We start from the raw sequence: 16,541 nt of genomic DNA, 5'->3' as shown, positions 1-16,541 counted from the left end.
CTGAGATAACTGCTGAGAAATGAATGACAGCTCAGATGTGAATCATGAACCTCTGGATTGAGTCGAGCCAGAAGCTCACCTTACCTCCAGAATCTTCAGTTACATAAACACATAAATTTCCTTTAGTGTATGACCCAGTTAAAGGTAGAATTTCTATTATCCAAAACCAAATGATTCTTAACTAATACAGTTGTAAGATCCAGATATAATCTCAGCTCTTTTTGCCCTTAATATCCCCAAGCTTGACTCAAACCTCCCATTTCCTAACCTATGAAAGTCTAAAACTATTCCCATGATTCCTAGAAATTCCCCAAAACTTATGTTCTTATGATCCTTGTTCCAGAAATACCATGTTCATGATGCATGCAACTTTTCAACCACTCTACCTCATCACTAGCTTCTCAAACGTATAAACACATTTTACAACTATCATTTTTGTGAGTTTAGTAATTTTACTTAATGTTTGAGGGATCACTGTAAGGTGTCACTTAATCCACTATACAACCTTCTGTCATCTGATGGCTATCTATTCTTTTCTTCTCTTTCTCTTTTACTTCTCCAGTTTTCAAAGTAAATAAATTCCTCTCTTTGTAGGATAGGCAGCCATTCCAGTTTACCTGGAGCTGTCTTAGTTTGGGGATAGTCCCAGATTTTGCACTGAAAGTCAATCTCAGTTCTGGAAAAACTGGGAAGATTTGTGACCCTATCTCCTGTCTCAAGTAATTCTACCTGCTCCTCTGAAGCATCAAAGCTACCCCACATGGATGGCTCATAGAGACCACCTACTCCAACAGACTTATCAAAATACCTTTCTAATCAAGGCACCTCTGTGCTTAAAGGGAATTACTGTACTAGATGTTTAAAAAATAAAATGTCTCATCATTAAATGCAAACACATTTAGAACTATGTCATCTTAACGAAATGATGCTTTCATCTTTATAAAATGTTGTATTTCACCTCTGGCAGTATCCATTTTTGAAATATACCTTAATGACAATATAGCGACACCAGCTTTCTTATGTTCAGTGTTTACATGGTCTCCACTTCTCCATCCCTCTATTTTCAATCTGTTGGTGTCTTTTATTTAAAATAGAACAATCTCTGTTTTTAAGTGAAAGTTTTGGTCCATTTACACTTAATATAGTTAATAATATGGTTAAATATAAGTCTAGTGTAAGTCATCTAGATTAATAGGCTGACTTTTTTTTTCTTTCAGCACTTTTAAGAAGGCAACCCATTATCACTTGGTCTCCAATGTTTCTGATGAGAAGTCAGCCTTTACTCTTATTGCCCCCTTCCTTAGGACTTTGTGTTTTGTTTTTTTTTTTCTTCTGGTTGATTTTAATATGTTTTTCCTATTTTTGATTTTCAGAACTGTGACTATGATTTGCTTGGGTGTGGTTTTCTTTTTATTTATCATGCTTGGAGTTCATTGAACTTCCTAAATCCAAAGGCGGTTAATATTTTAAATCAAATTTGAAAAAATTTTGCCATCCTTTTTTCAAAGGACTCTTTCCTTCCTATGTATGACTTCAATTTTCTTCCTATCTGGGACTCGTTCCTAAATTCCCTTCCTGTCTTAGACTTCAGTTTCACACATGTTGAAACATGAATAGGCCATCATAGCTCTGAAATTTTTGAAAATCCTTTTTTTTCTCAGTGCTTAGATCATTTCTACTGATCTGTCCAGAAGTGTACTGTTTTTTAAAAAAAAAATTCTGTAGCACCTAATTTGCTAAGTCCATTCAATGAATTTTTAAATTTCAGATATATTTTTCCAGTTTAAGGATTTCCATTTGGTTCTTTTTCTATTTCCGTATGTATCCTCATATCCCCCATCTCTTTATCCATTATAGCAATCTTTTTCAATAGATTATTTTACATGTATATTATAGTTATTTTAAAGTCTCCATCTGCTAATTCTAACACCTGGAACTTCTGGAAATGTGTTGACTGTTTTTTTCCTAGATTCTGGATGATATTTTCCTGCTTCTTTGTATATAAAGTAATTTTTAATTATTTACTGTACATTGTGGGCAACATCGTTGAGTTTTGTTCTAGCATACAGTTAAATTACTGACAACCACTTTTATCTTACGGAGGTTTGATGGGTGGGCTTATTTTTGCTTTGCTGTTAGGCCTCATTTGTAGTCCTTGGTTCTAAAATCCTTATTCTTAAGGTATTTCCCTCCTAGGGTTTTAATGAAAAGCACAAATAATGTATTAAGTCCCTTTTCCTCGACTGGACTTGAATTACAAAATTTGTCTCTCCAGTACCATGCAGCTGTTGAAATCTCTGAGGCTTCATTCTTTGAGCCTTTCAGCTATGACTTTCCATTGGATTCTCTGGAGTCTCATCATGTGCATGTGTTGTTGGTAGTCAGCCAACAGTTTTAGGAGAATTTGTGCACAGATTTTAGGGCTCCCCACATTGTCTCCCTCCTTGTTGAAACATTCCCTCCTTAATTTCTAACTACTCTGGCAGACCCACACCCTGACTTCTGAATCCTCAGTTCAGTCATTCAGCCTCTTCTTGATTGCACTCTGTCCCTTATGTATTTTGCAAAATGAGGTGTGTCCTCAGAGAAAAGGCTGTTTAAATGTGGACCTCACCTAGTTTGTTTCCATATTTCAAGGATTACCATTCCTCTGGTTTCTGCCTATTTTTAGTCATTCCCCAGGTACTTCAAACGTCGTTTTAATTCTGATTTTATGATTGTTTGCACTGTTTTTTGATCCAGAGCTCAAAATTGTTATTGGCAAATGGTAGTTCAATAAAAGCCACTCTGCTATCACCAGAAATGAACTCCTATCATTACCATAAAAAAACCAAACCAAACCAAAACAATAAATAACCTCTGATCCTTCTAGACAGAAATGAACTTCCCCCGAAGATGTATGTAATAATATAAGAATGTAATAATGGTAAGAGCTACCTGTTATTGAGCATCCAGTATGTGTTGGACATTGTTCTAGGTGCTTTATGTATCCTAAATTTACAGATGAGAAAACTGAAGTACAGAGAAGTTAAGAAACTTGGCCAAATTCATGCAGGTGGTAAAACGAAAGCCAGGACTATCCAATGTCATAGCCGACTCCCTCATCCATGATGCTATGCTGCTATTCAAACATAGGGTAGTTGTTCCTTGATGGAAACAACTTAGAGGAGACTTAAGCTTGTAGTAGAGAATTCAACTAAATAGCTTTTATAGTTCCTTTAAATGTAATAATCTGTTTTCTTTTTTTTTTCTTTGAGACGGAGTCTCACTCTGTCACCAGGCTGGAGTGCAGTGGTGCGATCTGGGCTAACTGCAACTTCCACCTCCCAGGTTCAAGAGATTATCCTGTCTCAGCCTCCGGAGTAGCTGGGACTACAGGCATGCACCACCACACTCAGCTAATTTTTGTATTTTTAGTAGAGATGGGGTTTCACCATGTTGGCCAGGATGGTCTCAATCTCTTGACCTTGTGATCCGCCCACCTCGGCATCCACAAGTGCTGGGATTAAAGGCGTGAGCCACCACGCCCAGCCTAAATGTAATAACCTTCCTTCCTTCCGTCCTTCCTTCATTCCTTCCTTCCTTCCTTCCATTTTTGGTTGATGGAGTTTTGCTCTTGTTGCCCAGGCTGGAGTGCAATGGCGTAATCTCGGCTCTCTGCAACCTCTGCCTCCCAGTTTCAAGCGATTCTCCTGCCTCAGCCTCCCAAGTAGTTGGATTATAGGCATGCACCACCACGCTCGGCTAATTTTGTATTTTTAGTAGAGATAGGGTTTCGTCATATTGGTCAAGCTGGTCTCCACTCCCGATCTCAGGTGATCCACCCGCCTTGGCCTCCCAAAGTGCTGGGATTACAGGCATGAGCCACCACGCCCAGCCCATAATAATCTACTTTCTTACAAAAATTATAATTTCAACTCAACTAAAAGTATTAATTTTCATGTCAGAGAAATTAATTTTCCTCAATCACCAATCCAGAAATGTATACATCAAATAGTATTCCCATATCGACTCAGCTCCTGCACTACTATTGCTCTTCTCTACTTTTGAATTTGACTTCTAGCACCTCAAGCGGAACTATGTACTTGTGGTTATCTGAATTGCTGAAGCACTACTTGTATATTGTATTCATTCTGGCTGCAATGTCAAGATTGATCAACCAACTTATTTCAAGCAGTTCAAAGAATCAGCCTTTGAAGTCTTGAGAAATAGCCGTTTTGGTGTGTTTTTTCCATACAACCCAAAATATATTTGAAAAATATTTTTAACCAGCAAAATTGTTCTAAGAAAAAAAAACACATTATTTTTCCTCAAAGAAAAATTAAACTATTTTTAAGGTCAATAAAAACATTCCTTTCCTTGATATCCTTCCCTTGCTACATGTCTCCCAAATTGTTTAAAACTAATTAGTCAGAAATGGATATTGTTTTGCAAAAATAAACTAAATGACAAATCCTTGAAAGAAAAGTCTACAGTCCTTGAAATGATCTATAAAATGTGTTTTATTTTCCTGTGGGCTGCTATTGAAGACAGTTTTTTTATGGGATGTTATTATCAGGATTCACAGGAAAACTTATTTTCTGGAGTGAGTACCAGGATCAGTAATAGCAATGCATCTCCTAAGTATGTGGTCCGTTTTTCCCTTAAAACGCTGTTGATCTTGTAAAGCACTGTATTTACTTGTTAACAAGTGCTGCAGGAAAGCATAGAGCCAATCTATGGTTGACTCCCAGTGAACGTAAAGGGTGAATGGCACGTTAAAAAAATTAAAAGAAAAAAAAAGGACTCAACTCCTGGCTCCATCTTACTTTTCTACCATGTCTTCTTGGCCTAATTTTTCTTGGCTGGTTTTAATTAATCTTACCATTATTTTGAATGCATACTTATAAGCTACCTTAAATTTTTTTGAGCAAGTTCAAATATAAATAACTAAATGGTCTAGATTAGACTGCCAAAATTTAAAAAATAAGAACCATTGAACCATAAACAAAAATGGAAAGGAAAACGAGAATGCAAAAAAAAAATCACAAAAATATATAAAAACAGTTTGTATTCCTGTTATTGAGGGATCTTGGAAATCTCAAAAAAAAAAAAAAGATGAACATACAAGTAAAAAATTGAGCAAAGATCCTGAAGAAGCATGACAACAGAAAAATATACAGTGGACCAAAAAATGTGAAAAACATTCAACCTCAATAGGAGTCAAATAAATATAAATCTAAACTTTAGAATAAATTTTTGTACAAAGCGGGAACATAAATTTGTTTCCTTGAAATCTACCTACTTTGGTGCCTGACCTCAAGGAGAGGACAGATATGCAAACAAGCACATGCAAAATAGAATGAGTGTGATAAGAGCACCTATGTGTTACATGGAGACACCAGGGAGGAAGTGGTACGGACAGGCTCCATTGTGGAGGAGACGCCTGGGTTGAGTCTGGAATGAAGACTTGAGGCCATAGGTATGAGTCTTTATTTAAATTGATGAATAAAAATTGTATATATTTATCATGTACAAACATGTTATTCTGAAATATATATACATTGATTATTATTATAAAATAGGTAAATTGAGCCAATTAATATATGCATGTCCTCACATACTTATTTTTTGTGGTGAGAACAGTTAAGATCTTCTCTCAGCAGTTTTTGAGTGTACAACACATTGTTACCAACAATAGTCATTATTTTGTGCAATAGAACTCTTGAACGCATTCTTCTTGTTAAATTGAAATTTTGTATTTTTGACCAACATCTCCTCAACAGCCCCTCCCCTAGTCCCTGGTAACCACTCTCTGTTTCTACGAGTTTGACTTTTTTAGATTCCATACATAAGTGAGATCATGCAGTATTTGTCTTTCTGTGCCTGCCTTATTTAACTTAGCATAATGTCCTCCAGGTTCATCCACGTTGTGGCAAATGACATAATTTCCTTACTTTTTACGGCGGAATAATATTTCATTACATATACACACACATTCCACATTTTATTTAGCCATTCATTCATTGATGGAGACTTAGGTTGATTCCATATCCTGGCTATTGAGAGTAATGCTGCAATGAACACAGGAGGGCAGATATCTCTTAGACATGTTGATTTCATTTCCTTTGGATATATAGCCAGTAGTTAGATTGCTGGATCAGATGAGAGCTTTTTGAAGGAAAGGACTGCCTAAGTGCCACTGCTTGTGTGCACAGTTCCTGGCATAGTACTAGAATTTGATAAATATTTTTTTAAATAAAGAGAAAGGACATTTTTGCCAGGAAGCAGAGGACCAGACTAATGAATAAGATCTATCAAATGAACAAATGTATGCTTGAATGAATGAGCTCAGTTTGTCAGAGAAATACTAATGTATCTATGAAAAAGAGATTAAATGACCAGCCTCCAAAGGACAAAATGAAGATTTAATTTTTTTCCCTCCTATGGATCATTACATATACTTTATTGCTAGGAAAACAAACTCTGGACAATTCCTTTGGCCCTAATTACATCTTGATCATTCTAACTGTATTTCATCCAAACCCCAGCAGGTCTAAACATTTTCAACTTGAGCATTTTCCCAGCCAATAAGCTCTGAAAAGGCCTGTCTATGTTACACTTAGGGAATATAAACAGTTGACTTGAATCTCAATGCTTTTCTGAACATTGTTTTGTTTTATTTCTGGCTATGAGGGAAAATAATTAGATAGGCTATAGAAAATGTAGTTAAATATTAACAATGGTTATTTTACAGTGGTTGACTTCTGGGTAACTTATTTTCACCTTTCAATATTTTGTAGATTTTCTACATTAGTTCCGAATTGCATTTATGATGATAAGAAAAGAAATCAGTCCAATAAATTCTTGTGAATCTTGTGGGGAAAAATTAAATTAGGCAAGTTGTGAAACTACTTAGAAATCTTTGAATTTCTTAGAAATCTACTCAGTTTTCACATCATGTACAATTTAAAGGGATGGTTCAGGGGGGTTTGTACTTGGGCAGAATCTGGTTTTAGACCTATTCCATTCTAAGCTGTTAAATACAAAATGTATGAAAGTTATCTTAAATATCAAACAGGAACAAAAGCAATTCATTCGCAATTAATTTTGAATAGTCTCTAAAGTTCCAGTTGAAAATGGTTATTTTACAGGGTTTATATATTACAGGACATGTTACAAATTATTACTTGTTGTAAAAAAATTCCCATGTCTCTTAACCCAGCTTTTTAACTAATGAATTTAATTATGAAGAAAACTGCTGTCACTGAAATCTTCTTCTTAATCATGCCTGTACTTATGACAAAAAATATCTGTTGCTATGGAAATTTTAGAGTCAAAGTTGCAATTCATAAGGCTCTACTGAAGTGGAAAGTAGAAATAGAAAATGAGTGTTAGTAAAGAGAAACTTCTTTCTTAATATATTTTTAAACATCAAAATTATGGATGATAGATGGATTTTACAAGTAAATCTCATTTTGCATAACAGTCATGTAAAAAGTTCTGCATATATCTAATTTTGGAAAATCAAATAATTTAAAGTATAATGAGGAACTTAAAATGGATAGGAATTGAATAGGGAATCTGACTCAATTTAATTAAACATTTATTAAGGCTCTACTATCTTATATTGAAATTTAATATTTTCATGGATTGAGTTTTCTAAAATTGGGCATATGTATATAGTTTAACATTAGTTTCAAAATGATTTTTAGTTGTCATTAAAACTCAAAATAATGAAACCAGATGTGAACTACTTAGTTCCAGTCATATAATGAGATGAGAATCATAGTTCAATTTATTAGTTATTTACTGATAGGCGAGCCAGTAACTATACAAAGCTTGCCAGCCAACAAGATGAGGAAGGGAATCGATGTGTTTTTAATTTATGAAACACATTATGTATGCAAAAGAAGTAGAGACTAATATAACAAACATTCAGCTTAAGACAGAAAATTTTACCAAGACAAATGAAACCTCCTGAGCATTTTCCCTAGATTTCATCCTCCCTCCTTTATCCAAGAGGTGACCACAAACCTGAATTTGGTGTCAATCATTAATGAACTTGTGTTAAAAATATTTTTAGTATATATGTACTCATCCATAAATACTATATTATGTTATTTTGCCTGTGTTTAAGCTTTACACAAATGGTATACAATGGTATCTTCTTACATATATCCTGCAACACTTGATTTTCTTTTGCTAAACCTGCTTTTTAGATGAATCCAGATTGATATATATCTCTGTTATTAATCCATTTACGAATGTTGTTTAGTTATTCATTATTTACTTATTTGTAACTTCTATAAAATATTATCTTGTATGACTATGCCACTATTTCTTTATCCATTCCACCTGATGGATATTTCATAGGTTTTCCTTTGTTTTGACTATTATAATCAATGCATCAGAAATTTGCACAAGTCTTGTTAGGCAAATGGGTGGGAGCTCATTTTGTAGAATATACCATAGCATTTCAAATGAGAGAAAATGGCAAAGATTAGTTAAGCAGTAGACTTCTGGGTTCACTGTTTTCTCCCCTAATCCCCTTAGGGGCTTGTTCAATCCTATGCATACATAGATAATATTAAATAAATAATAATAATATTTAAATCTTTTTTAGGGATGAAGATGTGTAGGATGACATGTATATTTCATTTAAGTTTTCAGGTTTTATGGGCACCCTATAAGTTCCATGATGCATTAGGAAAAACAATGTACCCAGTCTCAAACTGAATGTAACCTAGAGTAATGTGGAGCAGGCTCACACACTTATGACACCCTTGAGCTACTGTTTTAAGGCTGTTATATGAAAATACAATAAAAAACTATGTGTCCAAGGACACTGTTAAGAGCCAAATGAGCAGGGCACCTGGAAGTGCTCTAGGAGTCCTCGGAGGCAGACACCCTTCTGCATGGTCATTTGAACTGGATGGAGGGATTTGCACGATGTTGCTCAAAAAGGGCAGGAAGGGCAATGCAGACTGCAGGCAGAAACCAAGTTTCTGGAGAGTACATTTCTACTCTCCAGAAATTTACCACTTCCCTCCTGCAATTCTGTGACGAACAAGTCGGCTGAGCTGGGGACTCTGTAAAGTGCCTACGCGTGAAGTGAACCAAGACCACCGCATTTAAGCCTCTGAATAGCTGGCAGGTGGTCAATTTCTAAAGCAATCTCTTGGAGGTTGATATGGAGAAAGATATGGGAAGTGCTGCAGTTTTATTAGCTATCACTTAGCTGCTGGCATGGGCTTCTCTTCCCTCTTTCCTGACTTCCCTCGCCTGTGTCTGCTCCCCTTCTTCTCCCCCTTTCAGTTTGCCTCCTGTCATTCTCTGTTATAATTAAAACAAATAGAAAACATTGCAGGTGTCTGCTATAAAGCATTTGCAGATACTGTACAGTTTCAAAAACCAGCTGCAAATTGTGTAATCTGGTCTTTAAAAAAAACTCTGAAAGACATTTCTGGAAATAAACACATCTTTCATCCTGTAGATTTTGAATTTTCTTTTTGTTTGTACTTCAGCCCAGTTCATCATCATTTCCTTACCGCCTTGCACAGAAAGTTACAGCTTTAACCAGTGAGTGTTACTCCTATTTTAGAAAAGATGGGGAATTTTGGAATGATGGTTTAAAACGGGGAAACTGTTACTGTATGGTCTGGTGCAGTTTTAGACAGTATTTCTCTCAGGCAAAACAACACTCAAGAATAACAGCATCTGTAAGAACTGAAAGTGAAGAAAAAGTAAAAAAAAAAAAAAAGTGCTGAAATGTTATCTGCAATAGTTGGAAGAGATCTGCCTTCCCCAGAGGAAACCAATATATTAGCACAGATAACTGATAACATTGGGGACCCCCTTCCATGGATTATTGGGGCATCCATTAAGGTCTGCAAGTCATTTTTTAAAATCGGCCCCCAGGGCAGATAACAAGTGTCCCAGTTTTAGCTTGAACCTCAGCTATGTCTTCCTCTCCCTTTACTATCCAATTTCCCAGAGCCATGGAGTGGGTAGAAGGGCAGAGGAGGCCAGCTTAGCGATGAAGAGCTCAGATTCTTCCGGGAGGATTTAAATCCTGGCTCTACTTCCGACTAACTGTGATTGTTGGCCAAGTTATTTAACTGCCTTATGTTTTCGTTTCCTCATCTGTGATATAGGGTCAGTAATACTATGTGCATCGTGGTCATAATTCTTGTGAAGACAGGAGGGAGAAAATGCACTGAAGCACTTACAAATATGTGCCTGGCAGGTAAATGCTCCAGAAAGGGTAGGCAATAATGTTAGCGGTAATGATGGTGGAGTGTTGGTGATACCTCTGCCTCCCTTCTTTTTTTAGAACTCCATAGTGCCATCTTTCCTGGATTATATCCATCCATCCATTCATCCATCCATCCATCCATCCAAAAAATATTATAGACCTATGTGCCAGGTATTGTTCTAGGGTTCTATAAAAAGAGTACAAGCACTTATGTTCACTAAAGTAAAGAAAAATGAAAAGTATCTAACTAGTAAAAACTTATTAGTGACAGAAACCAGAAGATGGGCATTTGCATTCATGGGAAATTAACATGAGGTTGAGGTAAATTGTCTTGGTTATGAGTCATGCTGTTTCCACACCTGTATTAAATGTGTAGGTACTTTGTTGCACCTTTCTTGACCTTGATAACTAGCTTTGCATAATAAATTAAACTCTCACCATTGAGAAATGCAAACCCTTCAAAGTGATCTCTAACCCAGCAAAGAAATGTGTAAACCCCAGCCTCAGACCAAAGGACTCAGAAGCCATCTTCACATAAGAGCCATTACCATCCAAAAGGCTTTTCTGTTTGAATCAAACTTTATTTCATATGAGGGTATAGACATCAGGCAACAATTTTTCCCTTTGAATTTATGAGTAAATATTTGGTTCTTTTTCTCTTTCATTAAAACATGGTTTCCTATCGGTCTTCTTGTCTTTTGTTCCTTCCCTTTCATTATATCTTGCATTCTTATCTGCCCTGGAGGCCAGGCCATCATTCGTTCCACTCATTCCTTTCATTCTTCCAATATTTATTAAATGAGTACTAGTGTCAGGAACTTGTCACTTCTCTCCTCAGTCACTTGTAACGGCACCCTATCATCTACTGATTCAATCCTGAAGTCTTCATTCTAGTTTCTCCTTACAGTTTATTTTCCATCATGACTGTGCACACTCCAGGGAAGTCACAGTCAAGTCCTTTGAATATAAACCATATGTATTTTTGTTTTTATGCCTCTGTTCTCCTCCAGTGTGCCCCCTTCTAGCAAAATTTTTTAGCAAATTTTCAACTATGAAAATCCTTCCTATCCTTAAATGCTTTGCTAAAGGCTTGTTTCCTCTACATAGTATTCTAGAACAATTCTACCTTCGCTCTTCCCAGACTTTAGAACTTCATAGATGTCAACATTTAAAAGCTTAGGGAGTAACATAAAATTTCTACTTTTTCTTATATTATCAAAGGAGACTATTTTAAAATGCCAATTGCCAGCTACTATTACCGTTGTTTCATTTTTTTTTAAAGGCCTTTTTAATACTAGTAGGAAATTCAGAATAGAGGATGACACATTAAACCAATTCAGCTTTAGAAAAACACATTTGTGTTGTTATTTTTTTAAACCACGAGTATTCATTCACTGACTAGCATCTGGGAAGCATTCACATGTGGCATTTTTAGACGCTAGACAAAATGAGTCAGAAATGCACGGTCCTTTTCCAATTTGGCAGGGAAACAATGCTCCCAGCACTCTATTATTACATCAGGCATTGTGCTAAGCACCTTATTACTTCAACTCACCTAATTAATACACACAGCAATCCTATGAGATAGATACTAACATCCCCATTTTACAGATGAGGAAATAAAAACTTACAATATTTAATTCTCCAAAGTAGCAAAGCTAGCAAATGGCAAAGTTACTATTTAAACCCAGGTCTATACAATTCTAAAGCTGGCACTCTAAAATTCTATGCAATATTGCCTCTCAGAAGTATAAAATATGGAAGGTCTCATTTGCTACAGATTTTTTCCCAAGCCATTTAGAGAATTTCCAAAGTTGAAATTACCACACGTTGGGGTTTAATCGAGGGTTTTTCAAGACTAGCGTCAGTGACATTTTGGGCTTGATAATTCTTTGTTGTGGGAGCCGTCTTGTGCATTGTAGGATGTTTACTCACTGGATGCCACTAGTACTCTACCAGCGACAACAACCAAATATGTCTCCAGACACTGTCAAATGTCACCTAATGGACAAAATCACTCCCAATTGAGAACCACTGGTTTAATCCAATCTTGCTTTATGGACCTGTCCAAAAACAACCTAAACATAAATGACTCCAAACGTGAAAACAGTTGCACTGCACACAAACTTGCTTTCTACGAATAGCTCTGTAAGATAGTTTTAATAAGCAGCAGCACTGTCATTTAATTGAAGTACAATTTAAGACATTCCTCAAAATAATTTTAAAGAAATTTAGCTTGTGTAAAAAAACAATTTTATGTTTGTTGTTGTAAGAGGACCGTTCCAAAAACTTAGCTCAAACCAAGAGAAACAACAACAATTAAATCCTTTATAAGGTTACCGTGTATAGGATGTTCAGGGAATAATTGACACAATCCAGTTGAAAAGGCTTCCTCCTGATAAAATGCAACCATTAGCCAGATCAAAAAGTCTCTCAAGATTGAATATAGATGGCAGCGAGATATCAAATGGGACCTGAGGAAAAACATAAAAGTGTTCATGAAATGCATTGTTTCAAACTGTTGACAAAGTTTTCAAAATACTCAAATACCAATTTCTAATAATTTTATATGAAAGATAGTTAACTTGTGTGCCTCAGGTAAGGCACAAAGTTTCATACCTCTAAACTGCTGAAATGGCACATATATCAGTCTACATCCTATTAAGATTCATACATGAGCCTATAAAACAGCAAACACTTCTAAAAATATGGACTATTTGTATTTAGGTAATCATTGTACATGGTTCTAAATGTAAGACTTTTGGCCCTTCTCCTAATAAAACGCTTTCTTGCATAACAGATTGACCAGTTGGCAAATCTCCCTCTCTCATTTGGAGCATAAGTCTTGACACAGTGAAGAAGGATGCACCAGGAAGTTATGTTTGGAGATCAGTGTACCTGAAAGAGGCACCGTGTTATCAAGAGCAAGAGCTAGTACAGCCAAAGTCATCCTGGGCAGGCTGAAAAATGGAAAATAAAAACTGCTTTTGTGGTCATAGCACTGGTTATTGATTGGGGGAAGGACAGGGAAGAGAGAACAAAAATGAAGGAAAGAAAACAAATGTTTGCTGGGGACCCACTTCATGCCAATCTAGGTATATACTTGTGTAGAATGACCACAATGAGTTACAGCCCTGTGGGTCTGAATCCTGGTAAAAAAAAAAAAAAAAAATTAGAGAACAAGTTTTTATTAATTTCTTGACTACTTGTTAAATGAGCCAGTCATTCATTTTATTCTTAAAAAAGCATAATGAACCTAAATGTGGATATTGTATTTGAAGGCTGGTTTTGTTAACTTTTTTGTCACTTTCTTGGATTAAAAAAATGATAAAGTATTCCAGTGTTTTCTATAACTGCAAACAATAGGTGAATAAATAAAAAATTAATAATCTCTTCCTTCCTTGATCAATCCTAATATAATCAATGTTTCCAGATTGGAGGGTATCCTTCCAGATGGTTTTTTTCTTTTTTTAAAAAAACAGAATTATTAGGTTTCCATTATTTGCTTTTTCAGTTAGCGATATGTAAGACAAATCCCTCCTTAATCAATTCAGGGAGGCAGAATAACTACATAGTGTTAAGAGTGTGCATCCTGGGGTTGGGTGCTGTGGCTCACGCCTGTAATCCCAACACTTTGGGAGGCTGAGGGGGGAGGATCACAAGGTCAGGAGTTCAAGACCAGCCTGGCCAACACAGTGAAACCCTGTCTCTACTAAAAATACAAAAAATTAACCAGGCATGGTAGTGGGTGCCCATAATCCCAGCTATTCGAAAGGCTGAGGCAGGAGAATTGCTTGAACCCAGGAGGCAGAGGTTGCAGCAAGCCAATATCACACTATTGCACTCCAACCTGGGCAAAACTCCATCTCAAAAAAAAAATAAATAAATAAAAAAGTGCATTCTGGAGTAGGACTGCTTTTTTCAAATTCAGACCTCATCACTTACCAGCTATGTGAAACTGGGAAAAATGTTTGATCTGTTTGAACTTTAATTTCCACATGCATAAGCTAGAAATTATCTATTTTGAATTGATTTTTGTATATGGTATAAATAAGGGGTCCAGCTTCAGTCTTCTGCTTATGGCTAGCCAGCTACCCCAGCACCATTTATTGAACAGGAAGCCTTTTCCCCATCGCTTGTTTTTGTCACCTTTGTTGAAAATCAGATGGCCATAGGTATGTGGCAACATTTCTCGGTTCCCTATTCTGTTCCATTGGTCTATGTGCCTGTTTTTATACCAGTGCCATGCTGTTGTGGTTACTGTAGTCCCGTAGTGTAGTCTGAAGTCAAGTAACATAATGCCTCTAGTTTTGTTCTTTTTGCTTAAGATTGCCTTGGCTATTTAGGCTCTCTTTTGGTTCCATAATTTTAGTTCCACTAATTTTAAAATAGTTTTTTCTAGTTCTGTGAAAAATGTTGTTGGTAGTTTGATAAGAATAGCATTGAATCTGTAAATTGCTCTGGACAGTATGGCCATTTTAATGATATTGATTCTTCATATCCACGAGCATGGGATGCTTTTCCATTTGTTTGTGTCTTCCCTGATTTCTTTGAGCAGTGTTCCATAATTCTCATTGCAGGGATCTTTCACCTCCATGGTTAGCTGTATTCCTAGGTATTTTATTCTTTTTGTGGCAATCGTGAATAGTATTGCCTTTCCAAAACTATACAAACCTTGAAAGATAACCTAGGCAATACAAAGCTGGACATGGGAATGAGCAAAGATCTCATGACAAAGACACTAAAAACAATCACGACAAAAGCAAAAATTGGCAAGTGGGATCTAATTAAACTTAAGAGCTTCTGCATAGCAAAAGAAACTATAAGAGTAAACAGACAACCTAGAGAATGGGAGACAATATTTGCAAACTATGCATCTGATGAATGTCTAATATCCAGCATCTATGAGAAACTGAAACCAAATTTACAAGAGAAAAACAATCCCACTAAAAAACGGGCAAAGGATATGAACAGACACTTCAAAAGAAGACATACATGCACCCAAGAAGAATATGAGTAAAAGCTCAATATCACTGATCATTAGAGAAATGCAAATCAAAACCACAATGAGATACCATGTCACACCTGTTATATTAAAAAGTCAAAAAATAACAGATGCTAGTAAGGTTGCAGAGAAAAAGGGAACATTATACACTGTTGGTGGGAGTGTAACTTAGTTCAACCATTGTGGAAAGCAGTATGGTGATTCCTCAAAGAGCTAAAAGTGGAACTATCATTAGACTCAGTAATCCCATTTCTAGTTATATACCCAGAGAAATATAAATCATTCTACCATTAAGACTTCAGACATGTGCACACAAATGTTCACTGCAACACTATTCACAATAGCAAAGACATGTGTATTGGTCCGTTTTCATAGAGCTATAAAGAGCTGCCTGAGACTGGGTGATTTATAAGAAAAGAGGTTTAATTGACTCACAGTTCCGCATGGCTGGGGAGAACTCGGGAAACTTATAATTATGGCAGAAAGCAAAGGGAAAGCAAGCACCCTCTTCAAAGGGTGGGAGGAAAGAGAGAACAAAGGAGGAAGAGCCACTTTTAAACTACCAGATCTCATGAGAATTCACTATCACAAGAACAGCATGGGGGAAACCACTCGCATTATCCAATCACCTCCTACCAGGTCCCTCCTTGACACATGGGAATTATAATTTGAGATGAGATTTGGGTAGAGACACAGAGCCAAACCATATCAACATGGAATCAACCTAAATGCCCATCAATGACAGACTGGATAAAGAAAATGTCGTACATATACACCATGGAATACTATGCAGCCATAAAAGAAGAACGTGATCATGTCTTTTGTGGAATATGGATGAAGCTAGAGGCTATTATCCTCAGCAAACTAACGCAAGAACAGAAAACCAAATACCACATTTTCACTTATAAGTGGAAGCTAAATTATGAGAACTTATGGACACAAAGAAGGAAACAACAAACACCAGGGTCTACTTGAGGGTAGAAGGTGGGAGGAGGGAGAGGAGCAGAAAAGATAACTATTGGGTACTGGGTTTGATAAGGTTTGGCTGTGTCCCCACTCAAATCTCATCTTGAACTGTAGTTCCCATAATCCCCATGTGTCACGGGAGGGACCCGGTGAGAGGCAATTGAATCATGGGGATAGCTACCTCCATACTGTTCTTGTGATAGTGAGTTCTCATGAGATCTGATGGTTTCATAAGGGGCTTTTCCCTCACCTCACTCTGCACTTCTCCTTGATGCTGCCACGTGAAGAAGGATGTGTTTGCTTCCCCTCGCACCATGACTGTAAGTTTCCTGA

General features: G+C 36.4%; 1 protein-coding gene across 2 annotated transcripts in view; it reads right to left on the bottom strand.

The window, feature by feature from the left end:
* CFAP54 (cilia and flagella associated protein 54) overlaps window positions 1-16,541 on the bottom strand; it is a 386,261-nt gene that overhangs the window by 2,048 nt on the left and 367,672 nt on the right. For both annotated transcript variants that reach the window (XM_055237476.1, XM_055237478.1), the window contains one exon: window positions 12,578-12,711. In XM_055237476.1, coding sequence (XP_055093451.1) covers window positions 12,592-12,711 — 120 coding nt within the window. In that variant the 3' untranslated portion in view covers window positions 12,578-12,591. The remainder of the gene's footprint in view (window positions 1-12,577; window positions 12,712-16,541) is intronic.

The sequence above is a fragment of the Symphalangus syndactylus genome, chromosome 13 (genome assembly GCF_028878055.3).
Source record: "Symphalangus syndactylus isolate Jambi chromosome 13, NHGRI_mSymSyn1-v2.1_pri, whole genome shotgun sequence".
Classification (NCBI taxonomy): Eukaryota; Metazoa; Chordata; class Mammalia; order Primates; family Hylobatidae; genus Symphalangus; species Symphalangus syndactylus.
This window is presented reverse-complemented; position numbering and strand designations above follow the sequence as displayed.